General features: G+C 41.0%; 2 protein-coding genes across 2 annotated transcripts in view; one reads left to right on the plus strand and one right to left on the minus strand.

The window, feature by feature from the left end:
* Window positions 1–591: 591 nt before the first annotated feature.
* HSPD1 (heat shock protein family D (Hsp60) member 1) lies at window positions 592–11994 on the minus strand. Its single transcript, XM_081242324.1, has 12 exons — window positions 11876–11994; window positions 10754–10929; window positions 9455–9707; window positions 8752–8834; window positions 7813–7908; window positions 7317–7410; window positions 6045–6213; window positions 4391–4490; window positions 3599–3844; window positions 3040–3214; window positions 2574–2752; window positions 592–2190 (listed from the first exon to the last, which is right to left on the minus strand). The coding sequence occupies exons 2-12, from the start codon at window positions 10925–10927 to the stop codon at window positions 2038–2040; spliced, it is 1722 nt and encodes a 573-aa protein (XP_081098450.1). The 5' UTR covers window positions 10928–10929; window positions 11876–11994; the 3' UTR covers window positions 592–2037.
* Window positions 11995–12110: 116 nt separating this feature from the next.
* Window positions 12111–15612, plus strand: part of LOC308621650 (MOB-like protein phocein) — a 40957-nt gene continuing 37455 nt past the window's right edge. Inside the window, exons 1-4 of the mRNA XM_081242326.1 lie at window positions 12111–12548; window positions 13148–13312; window positions 14482–14571; window positions 14651–14883. Of these exons, the coding sequence (XP_081098452.1) occupies window positions 12546–12548; window positions 13148–13312; window positions 14482–14571; window positions 14651–14701 (309 nt within the window). The 5' untranslated portion in view covers window positions 12111–12545 and the 3' untranslated portion in view covers window positions 14702–14883. Of the gene's footprint in view, window positions 12549–13147; window positions 13313–14481; window positions 14572–14650 lie in introns of the transcript that reaches the window.

Consider the following 15612-nt stretch of genomic DNA (forward strand, 5'->3'; position numbering starts at 1 on the left):
CTTGCTTTCACAGCAAGGCAACTGGGGCCTGGAAGTTATATTGTTATTTTGTGTGGTTTCCCAAGGGATTTCCATGAGTGCCCAGAGCAGGTTTCCTCAGAGATCTACCATTCCTGCTTCCTCACCTAGTCACTAGCATCTTTAGTCTTTACCAAATGGCATTTGAAGGAACCATCTTGATCCTTGATACTCTTGCTCCTCTCTGTCATCTCTCCAAAACTGCAATCACCTTGCGCAGTTATTCTAGTCAAAGGGAATTGCCCCATTTATCTGTATTGATTTCTCTGGCTGCAGCTTTCGGGTTTTTTTAAATTGCCTAGATCCTGGCCTAGGGGTTCATTCCAGGCTTGTTCTTTGGTTTAAGCTCTACAATTAAACCCTGGTTCAAATCTGGGGTCTACCACTTAATAGCTCTGAGACTTTGTGTAAATTACTTAACCATTCAGAGCCTCAGTTTACTAACTGTAGCATAGGTTTGATAAGTAATTCCTAATCCAAGTTTGTTCTAAGGGTTAAAATAAACCAAGGACTTAGTCCAGGGTCTAGGTTGCCTTTTGCCACCTGAATAACCGTAAGTACAGTCTAGACAAGTTTTGTTTAAAATGCCTTTTATTCGTTCAGTCAGTGCCCTCTAATCTCGTCATTTTTTCTAACCCAGCTAAGTTAACAAAGCGAAGGTATTTCTAGGTGCAGGATTTCAAGTGATTTTGACTTTTGATCTGTGATAGACTTTATTTTTCCTTCTATTCCTGTCCAAACTATTCATACTAGATAAGGGAAGTAGTAACATTTGCCTCAGTTCCTACCTTATACCAGACCTCTTAGCAGCAACCCCAGGGCCAAACTGAACAACAGACTGGACCGAGCAGATCGATTCTACAGCTCCAAGATAAGACTACATTCTTGGCACAGGTTAAAGTAAAAAAAACTTAATGTTCTTGTTGCATAAGATCTTGTGCTTTAAATTAGAAAGCAATGTTCTATCTTGCAAATCAGTATCTGTCCCCCCCCCCCACACACACGCATGCACACACAGCTGTTTTAAAAGCCATACTGCTATACTGTTTTATCTAATAAAGACCAAGTGCACTGAGACTGAAAGCCATTTCAAGTTCTTATAAAGGTGATCACGCTGGGCTGTGCATTATCACGTTGTGGATGCCCCTCCCTGCTATTCATTATGCTTGGATGTCACAACTCTCCTTTCCACTGAAGTACACTCATACTGTAAACCCTGGCCCTCCTCACTTGTGGGTACCTAGCAGGGAACCCACTGCTTATCTGTGATGCTGAGACTCTGCAACAGTAACCATAACCCTTAAAAGAAACAAGCTGCCCTTTTCTTTATGGCCAAACCTCAACACATACAACATTCAGAGTTGTCACCTTTCAAAATTTCCCCCATTACCAATGTAATATAATCCAGTCTGCAGCAAAGATAAACAGAGAAGCATAAGGAAACTATAGGGAGAATAACATTTTAAGACTTGGGTCAAACCTTACCTTACCTCTCCCTCTTCAGTTGGCTTTCTTTCATTCCTCATATCCTCTAGATCATGGAAAGGCTAACACAATTAACTTTAAACAATTTTTATTACACAAAGGTTGTCACATAATTGGATATTGCTCTACTCTGTACACAATTATTCTTACTCTCCACAGAAAGGCTGCTTCTTAACTTCTCATCTGTTGATGGCAATCACTAAAATCCTGATTTTAACAGAATAGTAGTAAAAATGCCTCAGTGATTTAAGTTGAAAGCAGTACATTGGTGCATGGCTCTTATACTCATTTACCAGGAATGTACAAATGTCTTTATTCAAAAATACAAAATAAATTATCTGTAGGCATGGACAATGACAGCAGTAAACCATTCTATGTTGTCAACTGAAACCAGTAACTGACGGTTATAGTGATTTTCTGAAATCTCAGCCAGCCTCTTCTTCAGTCACCTCCTTCAACTGACCTCTCAAAGTTATTGGTGAGGAACACTGCCTCTCACAGCTCATGAATGATGGTAAAGCCCTATTCTAGGAATTAGAACATGCCACCTCCCATCCCACCTCCCATCCCACCCATTCCGCCCATCCCAGGATCCTTCTCTTCTTTAGGAATTTCTGTGACTACAACTTCTGCTGTAGTTAACAGAGAGGCCACTCCAGCAGCATCCAGTAATGCAGTTCTTACAACCTAGGAAAAAAGTTTTGATAAAATATTACTTTTCCTTAGTAAAAAATTAACAAGACTTGGGACTTCCCTGGTGGTCCAGTGGTTAAGAATCTGCCTTCCAATGCAGGGGACATAGGTTCGATCCCCAGTCAGGGAACTAAGATCCCACATGCCGCAGGACAACTAAGCCCATGCGCTGCAACTACTGAGCCTGCATGCTCTGGAGCCCATGTGCCATGAGAGAGAAGCTTGTGCTCAACAAAGAGCCTGTGCACTGCACCGCAAGATCCCATGTGCCAAAACTAAGACCCGACGCAACCAAATAAGTTAATTAAAAAAAACAAATTAACAAGACTTAATGAAGAGTTCTTGAAAGTATTTTTAGACACTGGTGAACTATTTACCTTAGTTGGATCGATGATTCCTTTTTCCACCATATTCACAAATTCTCCAAGCATAGCATCATAACCAACTTCTGAAGAACTTTGCAAAATTTTCTCAACTATCAATGATCCTTCGACACCTGCATTCTTAGCAATGGTCATTGCAGGAATTTTGAGTGCTTTTTTAATAATTTCTATACCTATAAAGAAAATAAATTTTTAGCAAATTTAGTTCTTTCCTTTGTAATTATTATAGCACAATTCTACTTGTGAGAGTACAGATGTAGAAAAATTCCAATTGGGAAAATACCACAGGTCAAATCATTCCCCCTGAAAGATCTCTGACATCAGTGCTATTCTACTTTTGTTATTCTGGAAATTGCTTTATGATTTCTTATTCCATCTAGTGGCAGCAATAATATAATTCTAACAACAGAAAGACTAAAATCAGGCTACAAGTAAACTCATTACTAAGTTAACTTTTTACCAATTTTTTGATCTTCATTAGCTGGAGTTATTGAATCCAAGGCTGGAAGGCACCGAAGCAGGGCACAGCCCCCTCCCAAAACAATGCCTTCTTCAACAGCAGCTCGTGTAGCATTAAGGGCATCTGTAACTCTGTCTTTCTTTTCATTCACTTCAACATCACTTGTCCCACCAATCTAAAGATTAAAAAAGAATTCCAGTTAGTATGGCTTCTCCCATTCAAGAAGCTGACTGCCAAAAGAGTCATTAAAAAGCACCCAGTTTACTTAAAAAGCAATTTTAAAAAGGTTGCCTATTTGTTACAAGTAACTACGTGATTAAACAGCTAATAGTGTCTCACAAGTCAGACTCTAGACTGATTATTAACAAAACATCTGTTCCCACACAACTCACCCACTACAAGTTCAATTCTGGTTTTAAGGAAGGAATGTTTCAGTAAAGAAATTTTATATAATATCTCCACAAGGAAGTTGATTCCCTAAATATTTTGGTTACATACCACAGAAATAGTCATCTTGGGCTTAGAACCCAAGAAGCTTATTTATAACAATGAATCTTACCTTTAGCACAGCAACACCATCTGAGAGTTTTGCCAGACGTTCATTCAATTTTTCCTTTTCATATTCACTAGTTGTAATATCTAACTGCTCGATGATTTCTTGAATACGCTTTTCAATTTGAGCCTTATCACCTTTTCCTTTCAAGAGCATGGCATCATCTTTGGTCACAATGACCTCTCCAACTTTTCCTAAGTCATGAGGCTGAACATCTTCAAGATTTAGAGTTAGTCCTTCTTCTCCAAATACCTACAAAAACATTTTAAAGAATGAACAAATTACAGATTACGGCTTTTTTCATTACACCAAGTTCATTAATAATATATCCTACAGGTGTTTTGATAAAAGAAACATCTTGCAATACTGTGTTTATTTGAAATGTGAGATTTCGAGACCAAAGCTAGACTAAACAAAGTCTGAATATAGTCTTTCATGACATTTCCAACTTCTCAGTTAATTCTCAATTAACTGAACTCAGAAAACTCATCTGAGGCCATACTTTTGGTGCAACCAAAACTAGACCCTAGGCCTAACTCTTAGATCCCATGTCTTTTCTACTACATTCTTGAAAACAGGTTAGTCAGTAAGCCCATTCTTGGGCCAGACTCTTGGCGAGTTAAAGAAAGGGACCTTATCACTATTTAACCCAATCTCTACCTCCCAAACATCTAAAACACAGATTAAGTAAACATTTCAGATGCTAGTATCTATGAAAATGTGAAATCTGCCTATAAATTTCAGACCAGGATGTCTAAATAACATTCAGTAAACCAAAATCACATTTATTTTACTTACTGCACCACCAGTAGCAATAGCCATGTCTTTAAGCTGGTTCTTTCTATTGTCACCAAAACCTGGAGCTTTGACTGCTACAACCTGAAGACCAACTTTCAGCCTGTTAAGAAGTTATTAATAAGATTTAAATTTTATAAAAATGTCTGTCACTTCAAGTTCTGACAACTAAGGTTACTTAGGAAACTGCACTTTAAAAAGTGTTGTTTTTTTTTTTTCTCCCTAGCAACTTTTGGTCAAGTTGAGACAGGAAAGGACAATTTTCCATTTATCCATATTTGCCAGTATCTGCTTACCTTCTTAATAAACTGCTAACCTTACATGCTGACCTTTCCAGTTGAAAACATGTAAATAGTGATAACTATTTTATAGTTTGTGAAAATCAGAATTACTATATATTAAATTTGGAGATCATCGAATCAGCATTTACCCTTAACCCCTTGGGTTCCATTTAGTATTAGATTAAGTTGCTATTAAAGTCAAGATTGAGCAGTTTCTTCTTTTTTATTGAGGTATAGTTGATTTACAATACTATGTATTTCAGGTATATAACACAGTGACTCACAATTTTTAAAGTTACACACTCCATTTATAGTTATATAATACTGGCTATATTCTGAGCAAGCAGTGTTTTTAATTCAGTTCGTTTACAAATGTAAATATTGCTAAGAATATCATTAAGCTTACCTACATTTTAATCAGGTAATGAATACTCGGAATATACAATTTTAAAAATGCCCATTTGAGACCAGACTGAAATGGAAGGAATGTACGAACTAAGAACTGGTCAATTTTATTAAGAAGCCAAATAAAAATCAGAAGGTTAACCTCTAATGATATGTGAAGTAAACTGGAGATCCAACTTTACAGCTACCAGTAAAATGGCTCAATGAGAACTCTTCAGGCCTACTGTTTTTCTATTTCGGCTTCAAATCCCACAATCTCTAGGGCTTTTTCATAATCCCAAAAGCATATCCAGTCTACAAATATTCCAGGATAAGTAAACTCACTTAGGTCAAAGTACTCAATTCTCTAATATATACCTGCTATTTCATTTGTGCATTTCCATTACAATGAAAATTGGAGACTCTCATTTCTGATGTACCTCAGTTCTAAGATTAGGAATAATATGTATTTTAACAATGCCCTAAAATTCTGTTTATAGCGTTAACACTACCTATCTTAAAGTAAAAAGTAATACATTAAACTATAGATTAAAAAAATTAAAAGAATAGACCTCAACTTACTTTAGGTTGAGTACCAATTTCTCTATTTCAGACTACTCATTAACAAAATTTTCCTTTTAACAGATTATTCAGCATGGTAGTTTTTTACCTCTTCCCATGAAAAACTGTAATTGTGAAAAGTATTTTTTTCCAGAAGTCTTTTTGTAAAAAAAAAGAATAAAACTCAGTCATTTATCTTTAAAACAACTGTAAACACTTAGGCTATCTTATGAGAAAGTTGCACAAAACATTAAGGACTCTGGCACCCCATTCAAAAAAGACAGAATCATAATTGGACTAAGGGTTCATGAATCACACTAATATACAAACACAAGTAGTTCAATGTGAAGGTACATAACGGAGATTTCAAACATCAATACAAATAACTGCCTTCCACACAGAAACGTAAATCAAATACCACTGCCTATTACCTATTCAAAACGAGTGTACTTAGAGCTTCTCCATCAACATCTTCAGCAATTATGACCAAGGGCTTACGGTGAGCATTGGCAATTTCAAGAGCAGGAACAATGGACTGGACACTAGAAATTTTCTTTTCACTTAACAGAACATAGGCATCTTGGAATTCACATTTCTGACCTGCAAAAGCAAAGAACATTTCTAACCAACTTTAGAACATTATCCTGAAAGTGACTGCAATTTAGAAAAACCTCTAAACCAAAGCTCCAGTACACTTTAAGAGTGATTGATGAGTTCATGTTTTTCCTTTAATTTCTCATATACATGAACTTTCCTTTATTTATTTATTTATTCTCTGTTATTGATCACTGACTGGGTGCCAGTGCCAGGCACTGTTCTAGACTCTTGGGGTAGATCAGTGGGAAAAAAAGTGAAAAAAAAACCCTCTGCTCTTTAGAAGTTTTCATTCAAGTAGGGGAAGAGAGTAATAAATAAGAAATATATAATTATTATAAATAATACATAAGTGAATTTGCCATTACTGCCTCAGTCCCCTGGTGAGCTCTCAGTCTGCTTCTAAAGGTGTTGGATTACAACCTTTTCCATTGTGTCTGATGATGCTTTCTTCCAATTTGCATTTTTCTCCTCATCCCTGTTCAGATGCAATGGATGTGTGGTGGTTTAGTTTAGGGGCACCAGCTCCTTTCTGCTTAATGGTAAGTTGTTCCAAGTAGATAATTTATTCCAGAATCATCTTGTCATAATTATTCTACATCAAATTTATATTTCTCTGCTCACCCTCAAAACCTGTCTAACTTCTTGCTCACGCCAGTGCACACTGTTGCAGCCGTGCAGCATTTTCCAGTGTGTTCCATATTACTCTAAGTCCAAGACACAGACCATGAGAAAAGTGTTCTGTAATCAAATAAGTTTAAGAAAATCCACATTCTATATCACCTATTTGGAAACTCACATTGTATATGATCATTTTTAAGCCTCTTGAGAAGTATCACAGTAAGAAATTGTTTAACTGTTCACTCAGCATGTCCAACACTTACTTTACCATGAAATAGAAACTTGCTCACATTCTACAGAACTAGTGTTTCAGAACTCGACTTTGGGAAAATGCTGAGTGGTCAACAGCATCATAAGCAAGAAATCCAAAGAAATGTGAGAAACATATGAATTTACTTTTGAGGTCTGACACTGACTAATGCCCTCAGGTTGTCAGATAGCAAACTATGTTTAAAAACAAAAAAACTTAGTTACTGATTTGCTCTTACCTTTTGATGTATTAATAAAGTATGGAGAGATATACCCTCTATCAAACTTCATGCCTTCAATAATTTCTAATTCATCATTCAGTGTTTTTCCATCCTATGAAAAGTCAAAGAATTTGTTATGTGAATTTCATTAAAGAAACAAAAACTGTATAGACCAATTCATAGTCCCCACTTCTCATAAGGAATCCAGATAGGAATATGCAAATGTCCCAGGGCATCCAACTCCACTTCTGCAAGAATACATGTATGTATTTGAACTAATTTTTACAGTTAGAAGGCAGTATCATCTAAGTTAGAATGGATTTACTCCCGAAGGCAAAGGTTAATAATTCACACAAAACACAGAAGGCACTCTATTCTATACAGGTGCCAATATTACACATGAAAGAATGATACGGAATACACTTTTGGAAACACATATAGATCAAATTTTTATATTTGTAAAACTCAGATTATCAGACACCTCATTCCTATGTGTCATTAAAAACACACTTGCCTTTACTGTGATAACGCCCTTTCTTCCAACCTTTTTCATCGCGTCAGAAATGATGTTGCCGATTTCTTTGTCTCCATTTGCAGAAATTGTAGCAACCTGAAACAATCAAATTACTCTTCCAAATTGAAAGGTAAGGCTACTGTCCGCAATCAACTCCCCTCCCTTTTCTCAGTAACTTCCAAATTGATAGATCCTTGGTGGGAAGCTAGAGGGAGGGTGATGGTGGCGGTGAGAAAGAGGGAGGGGATTTTATGGCATAATAATTGTAACGAAGTATTGATCCTGTTTTCAATTTTTTAAAAAAATCCACTATTTGGCCACATTATTTTTGAAAGATATGAAATAAACACACAATTATTCTTTTAAACAAAAACAGAAAAGAGGAAATTCCTGGTGGGCCTGTGTGGTTAGGACTTGGCGCTTTCACTGAAGGGGCCCGGGTTCAATCCCTGGTCCGGGAACTAAGGTCCCACAAGCCACATGGCGTGGCCAAAAAAAACCCCCCAAAAAACAAAAAAAGAACGAAAAAGAAAAAAGAAGGAGGCTGACCCTGTTACTTTCTTCCCCTTGGCAAACGTGGCAATATTAGAACATGACAAAAATTATGCACCTTTGATAAATGACCAAAGAACATTTTCTACACATACAAATGAGTTTTTACTCAGTCATGTAGAACTAAAACGACAACTCATTAAGAGTCAAATTATGGGGACTTCCCTGGTGGTCCAGTGGTTAAGACTCTGCACTTCCACTAAATGGGACACAGCTTCCATCCCTGGTCAGGGAAATTTCCAAATGCATCAGCAGTAAGAATAATGCTTCCAATGTTGGTGACTGGGTAATGTTGTTATTCTGATACTGTTGTGTAATTATGGAATAAAATCACATTACTAAAAAAAAATTCTAACTTTATCATAAAATGTTATAAAAAATCCATACCTGGGCAATCTCTTCTGGGGTTGTCACAGGTTTAGACTGCTTCTTAAGTTCAGCAATTACAGCATCAACAGCTAACATCACACCTGGTTCAAGAATAAATATTATTCTTGAATTACATGCTTATTCTCTCGTGGCTCCACGTCAAGTAAAAATTCTGATTCATGTTAAGTATTTCAATGCCTTAATGCTTACGCACTGCTTCTGTACCAGTACTTTTCCTAATCACATGGGAGTCGGATGGCATGCACTGAACAGAAACTTTAAAAACTGTTTTAAAAAACCCCATCTGACATCCTGGGTGACTTGGTTCCTCGTTTAGCCCTACTTCCCAAATAACTAAAGTAAAACATCAAAACTGTATCAGCTCTCTCTGCTCTAACCCCCATTAAACTTATTACTTTCAAGGTGAATGATACATGCTGCAACTTCCAATAAACTTGGTTTGTGGGAGAAGAGGGCCAGGGGACAAAGACACAGGGATGGATGACTGTGGACAACAGGGAATGTCTTAGTCAGATTTTCCTCTTTGCCACCCGGCACAGTGCCCACCACATAGTCAGGAATTCGATCACTACTCAGTGATTTTTTTTCTTTTAAGATTTTAAAAGATTTTTTTTAGGAGAGAGGAGAAACAAGAGTCAACTTTCTAATACAATTTAACAGATAGTTCAAAACACTGGTGACAATGAAGAGAAATTCCTACCTCTCCTGATTTCCACTGGATTAGCACCTTTGCTAATCTTCTCAAAGCCTTCCTTGGCAATGGAGCGTGCCAGTACAGTAGCAGTAGTGGTGCCATCCCCAGCCTCTTCGTTTGTGTTATTGGCAACATCTTGAACGAGTTTCGCACCAATATTTTTATATTTATCTTTTAAGTCAATGGACTTTGCAACAGTCACACCATCTTTTGTCACTTTGGGACTTCCCCAACTCTGTTCAATAATCACCGTCCTTCCCTATTGCAGAGAAAACAGAGTCACACACTCTAAGTACTATTTAGCTTACAATACAGCAGTTTTCACAACAGGCAATTACTTCAAAGCCTTAACGCAACATCTGACAATTTTTATCAGATCTACAGCATGAATCTAAAGGGCAGGTTCATCAATGTTCTTAGTTCACAGACAAAATGACCTTTGTTGCTAAGTGCATAACCTTGGATGATAAAAATTTTAGAGACTTAAAAGATGTCTTCTTATACAATGATACAAGATGAACCAATACCACTTTGGTAGATTTTAATGAAATTCCAGAGTAGTCTTCACAAAATTCATACTTAAGTTTTGTCCAGTACCTGCTGTAATAATAATATGAAAACTTACTTTTAAACTTGTTTTTAAAATTTAGTTTCTAAAAAACTAACAAGTACAGTACACACTTTCAGAGTTGTTCAACATTAAATCTTAAATATGGTGCAAACAGTATTGGCAGCTTTTGAATTTGAACCAAAGCTGCTTCTTGTGAGGCATTCATATGCTGTATTTTATATAGTTTGGATCACTTTGATATTTGTACTGGCTTCAACCTGAAATGAAGCCATCACTTCACCGTGCACGACCCTCAAAAAGGTCTCCTCAAATTACTTATTACCCCTCACTCATCAATGTCTTGCTAAATGAGACTTAAAATTTTAAATGTGCTTGGGAACCAAGGGGCAGTAGAAAAACATTAGGTTAAACTAGCACCTCCCAGCACATACTTACGGTATTGTGGACGTTGTATTCTTCCCTCTATGCCTGGTACTAACTACTGGGAAAGGATCCAAAATTTAACTCAAGCAGGCAAGCGAGATTAATTCCACCTCGAGTTTACCAATCCGTCTTGAGCTAGGAGTTACCACTGGATTACATCACACATTGTACAAAATAAAGTTCCTCAACTTTGGCAGAAGCAGTTTATGAATACCAAAGCACCGTTCAAAAGCTTGCCGTGACTCTCGCCATCAACAAAATATTACTCCTTAACAATACTCTAAATTACAACAAAGTAAGAATACTGATACCTTTGGCCCCATAGTAACGGCTACAGCATCAGCTAAAAGGTCTACACCTTGAAGCATTAAGGCTCGGGCATCTGCACCAAATTTTACATCTTTGGCATAAGCCCGAGTGAGATGAGGAGCCAGTGCCCTGGACACTGGCCTAATCTGGCGAAGGACTGCGGGCAATCGAAGCATTTCTGGGGGAGAAACAAGCAGATCATCAGTACAATACTAGCGCTACCCATGGTGTGTTACAACACAAACATGACACCCGCGCATCAGAACAAGAAATGTTAGAAGCGAGCTGGGCTGACCTCTGCCAGCCACTACAGCTGGGCCTCGAAACTCGCCACCGTCCCAGAACACCAGCTGCTAGCGCAAGCTTTAAGTGGCCGCCCCACGCCTGACCTATAGCACTAGCAAAAAGCACACCCTTCTTCCCCATGGCCACCTACCCATGACGCTAAAAACGAGTTAATCTTTCAGCGCTAAAATGGCCTTGGGGGCAAATCAGCTCCAAATGTCCCCTGAAAAACCAAGCCTAGAGGAAAGGGGCAATTTACAAAACCCAGTGACCAGGGGAATGAAAATATTCCTGACGGTGCAAAAATCCGCTTACTAAAATGTCTTCATGTATCCACTCGGGGCTACTGCATCAGTGCAGCAGCAGGCAAGGCCGCGAAGCTGGGGGAGGCGGCTCTGCCCACTCCGGGCGGCCCCACGCGTCTTTCCATCAGGATGCCCCAGCAAGGTCAAGGGTAGATGCGCCGTACCCGAGCTGTTCGCGGGGCCAAAAGCTGTTCCCACGCGCTGCGACCACCCCGCCCCCACCCCGCCCCCACCCCGCGGCACCCTGCACCCGGCCAAAGTGGCTTCCATCGGAGGACCCATGTGAATACACTTCCCCGACTCCATACCCCGCGCCCCGGGCAAGCCCTCCCAGCTGCGCCCTGCCCGGGCGAGCGATCCACGCCGCACGTGATGGGCCCCTGCATGCACCCACGGGGCCTGGCTCAGCGGGCCCAGGCCTGCGGCGCCTTGGGGAAGCTCTGGCTCTCGCCGGCCCGCCCGCTCAGAGCAGCGGGGGAAGGCCGGCTCCGAGGTCCGAGGAGCATGGATGAGACGGGGCGGGCGGCCGCGTACCTGGGGCAGCGGCACAGCTAGTGAGCGACGAGACAGGCCGTCGGCGGCGAGTGAGGGACAGAGCGCAGGTCGCACACAGCAATGAGCCCGTGTCCCCTCCCTCCGCCGCTCCCCCCGCCCCTCCGCAGCGCGCGCGCGCGCAGGCGGCTCCCACCCCCGTCCCGTCCGCCCGGGCCCTGCAATCTGCACGCGCCGCGCGCCAGGCCCGCCCCTCCCCACCGCGCTGGGCCAGGCCAGCTGGCTTAGGCCTCTCCGGCCGGTTTAGGCTAGTTCCCGGGCGGCGCGCCGTTCCAGAACTTTCCGGGAAGCGCCGGGCTCTGTGTGGGTCAAGGGTCGAATCACGTCATTTCCGGGAGGGGAGGCGAAGGGTAAGTACTTTCACCTCAGCCCGCGGCTTAGAAAAGCCTAGAAAAGCCTAGAAAGAGCTCCTCTTTTCTTCCGCCTACCGGTCCGCGCGTCAGTAGCCTGCGCAGAGCCCAGGAAACGAATCGTGGCGCGCGCTGGTGCGGCCGCCCCTTTTCGCGGGGAGGGGCCGGGGCCGAGGGCTAGCGCGCCTGCGCGCTGGGAGGTCTTTTCTCGAGTTCACGTGGCAGGGGGGTCGGACTGCGGATCTCTCCTGTGCGGCGGCGGCGGCCAGAGAGTGAGAGTACGAAGTGTTGCAACCCGAGTCATGGTGAGTCCCGCGTGGGCTGGAGGCCGGCGGGCCCGGTTTGGCCTGGGACGCACGGGGAGTCCGGACGATTCCCTTTGGGCCTGGAGGGAGGGGTAGGGGCCACTCAGAGACCCGCGCCCGCCCGAACCCTGGAGAGGCGAGGGCCCCCCCCCCGACCCTTTCCACCTCGGAGGGCTCTTTGCACGCGCGTGTGAGGCAGCGTGTGTGTCAGGGGGCGGGAATCCGGACGCACGCGCGGTGGCCGACCCACGTCTCTTGCGGGACATTAGTGGGTGTGTAATCATCTTGAAAAAAGCACGGCTCCAGGCAGAGGGACTTCAGTGTTGGCTGACAGTTTACAGAAAAATCCGACGAAGGAGAATACTTGACCTTGGGAGATACTAAGGTTGTCCTTGAAGCTCATCTGGCTGCTGACCAAAGGAGCAACAGTGATCCCTAACACACATAGGGAATGGGAAATTAAACTCGGAATTTAGAGCTGAACGTTCAGAGGTGTTTCCTTTGAATGAAAAATCTGAGTTTTGTCGTTATCTTTGAAAGCCATTTGTGGCCTGTTCAGAATACATTGTGTTTCAAATCTAACATTTTTCTCTCTACAGGCAGGACAGGCATTTAGAAAGTTTCTTCCCCTCTTTGACCGAGTATTAGTTGAAAGAAGTGCAGCCGAAGTTGTAACCAAAGGAGGCATTATGATTCCGGAAAAATCACAAGGAAAAGTATTGCAAGCGACGGTAGTAGCTGTTGGATCAGGCTCTAAAGGAAAGGTAAATGGAGACTGAAATGGAACTAATTTTTTATGTGAAGGAGAGGGGGGAAAAACCGCTGGTTATTATTAAAAGTAGCCTTTTAGGTAGCTTGTTATTTTAAAGATCAGTCCCTAGTGGGTTCGCACCTAATCTTTAAGCAAAAATGATTGTGAGGGCTTCCCTGGTGGCGCAGTGGTTGAGAGTCCGCCCGCCGATGCAGGGGACACGGGTTCGTGCCCCTATCCCGGAAGATCCCACATGCCGCGGAGCGGCTGGGCCCGCGAGCCATGGCCGCGGAACCTGTGTGTCCGGAGCCTGTGCTCCGCAACGGGAGAGGCCACAGCAGTGAGAGGCCCGCGTACAGCAAAAAAAAAAAAAAAAATGATTGTGAAAAAAAAATCGCTTATTTTATATGATGGAGGGAGAGTTCCACAGTATTAAAATCAGACGGCATAAATTTGAACTCTTGGTCTAACCTCTAACACAGTGAAATTGCTATAATCCTTTTAATCACTTTCGGCCTTGGTTAGCATATAAAAGGAGCTTGTTGGGCTATTGTAGTCATTCTCCAATTAAGGGTTAGACCTCAGACCTCTGAAGTGTCAACTAGAATACGCAATAAATGCCCTTGGGGGTTAAATATGTTAATTGCATTGTTCCAGTTGCCTCTAAGAAAGTTCTAGCAAGGAGCTATCCTGGAGTTAGGAATAGGAAGGCTTTGGGCACTCTGCCTCAATCCCTCTCCCCAAATCTGCTTTGGAGGAACAGAAGTTGAATCTCAAAAGAAGTGTATGTTCCAAAGTCAGAAAGAAGACTCAAGTTTTTGTGTGTTGAAAAAAGTTAAACATGACGATTGTACATGTAGTTTTAAAAACTGGTTTATTTCACATACTTGAGAGGTTATGTTAATATTTAATGATCAAAAAGCTTACAGTTAGTTTTCCCAGTATAACTCTTTGAACCTTTACACTGAAATCAGGTTTTAGTTTAAGCTACTGCATGTACATTATTTCAAAGTGTAACTCTACAGTGATATGTTTGAGTGAAGAACTATGGTTGTATAAATTATATCATTTGGCCAAAGTCCTTTTCTAACATTTGATTTGAATGAGCACAGTTGATTAATAAAAGTGTAAATATTTGGTCAACTAGATGTCTTTACTAATAAACATCTTTATTTTCTTAAGGGTGGAGAGATTCAACCAGTTAGTGTGAAAGTTGGAGATAAAGTTCTTCTCCCAGAATATGGAGGCACCAAAGTAGTTCTAGATGACAAGGTGTGTAAACTTCATAATATTAAGGAGAGGCTAAGTATTTGCTATTAGTTTTCTTAACTAACCATTTCTCTGTTTGCAGGATTATTTCTTATTTAGAGATGGTGACATTCTTGGAAAATACGTGGACTAAAATAAGTCACTATTGAAATGGCATCACGTGAAGCTGCCACTGAAGTTCTGAAATCTTTCATCATGTAAATAATTTCCGTGTTTCTTTTATAATAAAGTAATGATATTCAGTGTCTCTGAAATTTAGTTTCTCTGTATTGATTTAAACATTCCCAAATAAAAGTATATAAATGAATGCTTTATCTTTATTTAGTGATTAAAGATGGTTTTTAGGGTTCTTAGTTTATGGGGCTTTTTTTTAGAAATAACCTGCAGAGAATTCAGGGGAAACAGGTTTTCAGTTTTCAAGTTGGCTTTTTACATATATAGTTGATGCTGATACAAAGCCATAGATTTACACTTACTTAACATTTTAAGAAGGTAAAGGTAGCAACATTCTGACCTCATATATATCAAACATTTCAGTGTAGTTTGTTTATGAAATCTAGTCTCATATGTCTTATTTCTTAAGTTATATTTTGAAAAACTTAACACTTCCAGTTTTTAAAACAACACTACTACATAATTTACTTAGCAAAAAATCGAAGGCGGGGTATAATAGCTCACACTGGCTGGTGCCTTCTATATGCCAGGCATAGCTAACTTTTTAAAATTATTTTATTTTTGGCTGCATTGGTTCTTCATTGCGTGTGGGCTTTTCTCTAGTTGAGGTGAGCGGGCTACTCCTTATGGTGGCTTCTCTTGTTGTGGAGCACAGGCTCTAGGCACACGGGCTTACTTGCTCCGCTGCATGTGGGATCTTCCCGGACCAGGGCTCAAACCCATGTCCCCTGCACCGGCAGGTGGATTCTTAGCCACTGCACTACCAGGGAAGTCCCCATAGCTAACTCTTAAGCATTTTCCAGGTACTGGCCTCCACTGTAGGTACTTTTCATATAGTGGATGGTTTAATCTTTTAACAGCATATGAGCC

The sequence above is a fragment of the Mesoplodon bidens genome (genome assembly GCF_964165515.1).
Source record: "Mesoplodon bidens genome assembly, chromosome: 8".
Lineage (NCBI taxonomy): Eukaryota > Metazoa > Chordata > Mammalia > Artiodactyla > Ziphiidae > Mesoplodon > Mesoplodon bidens.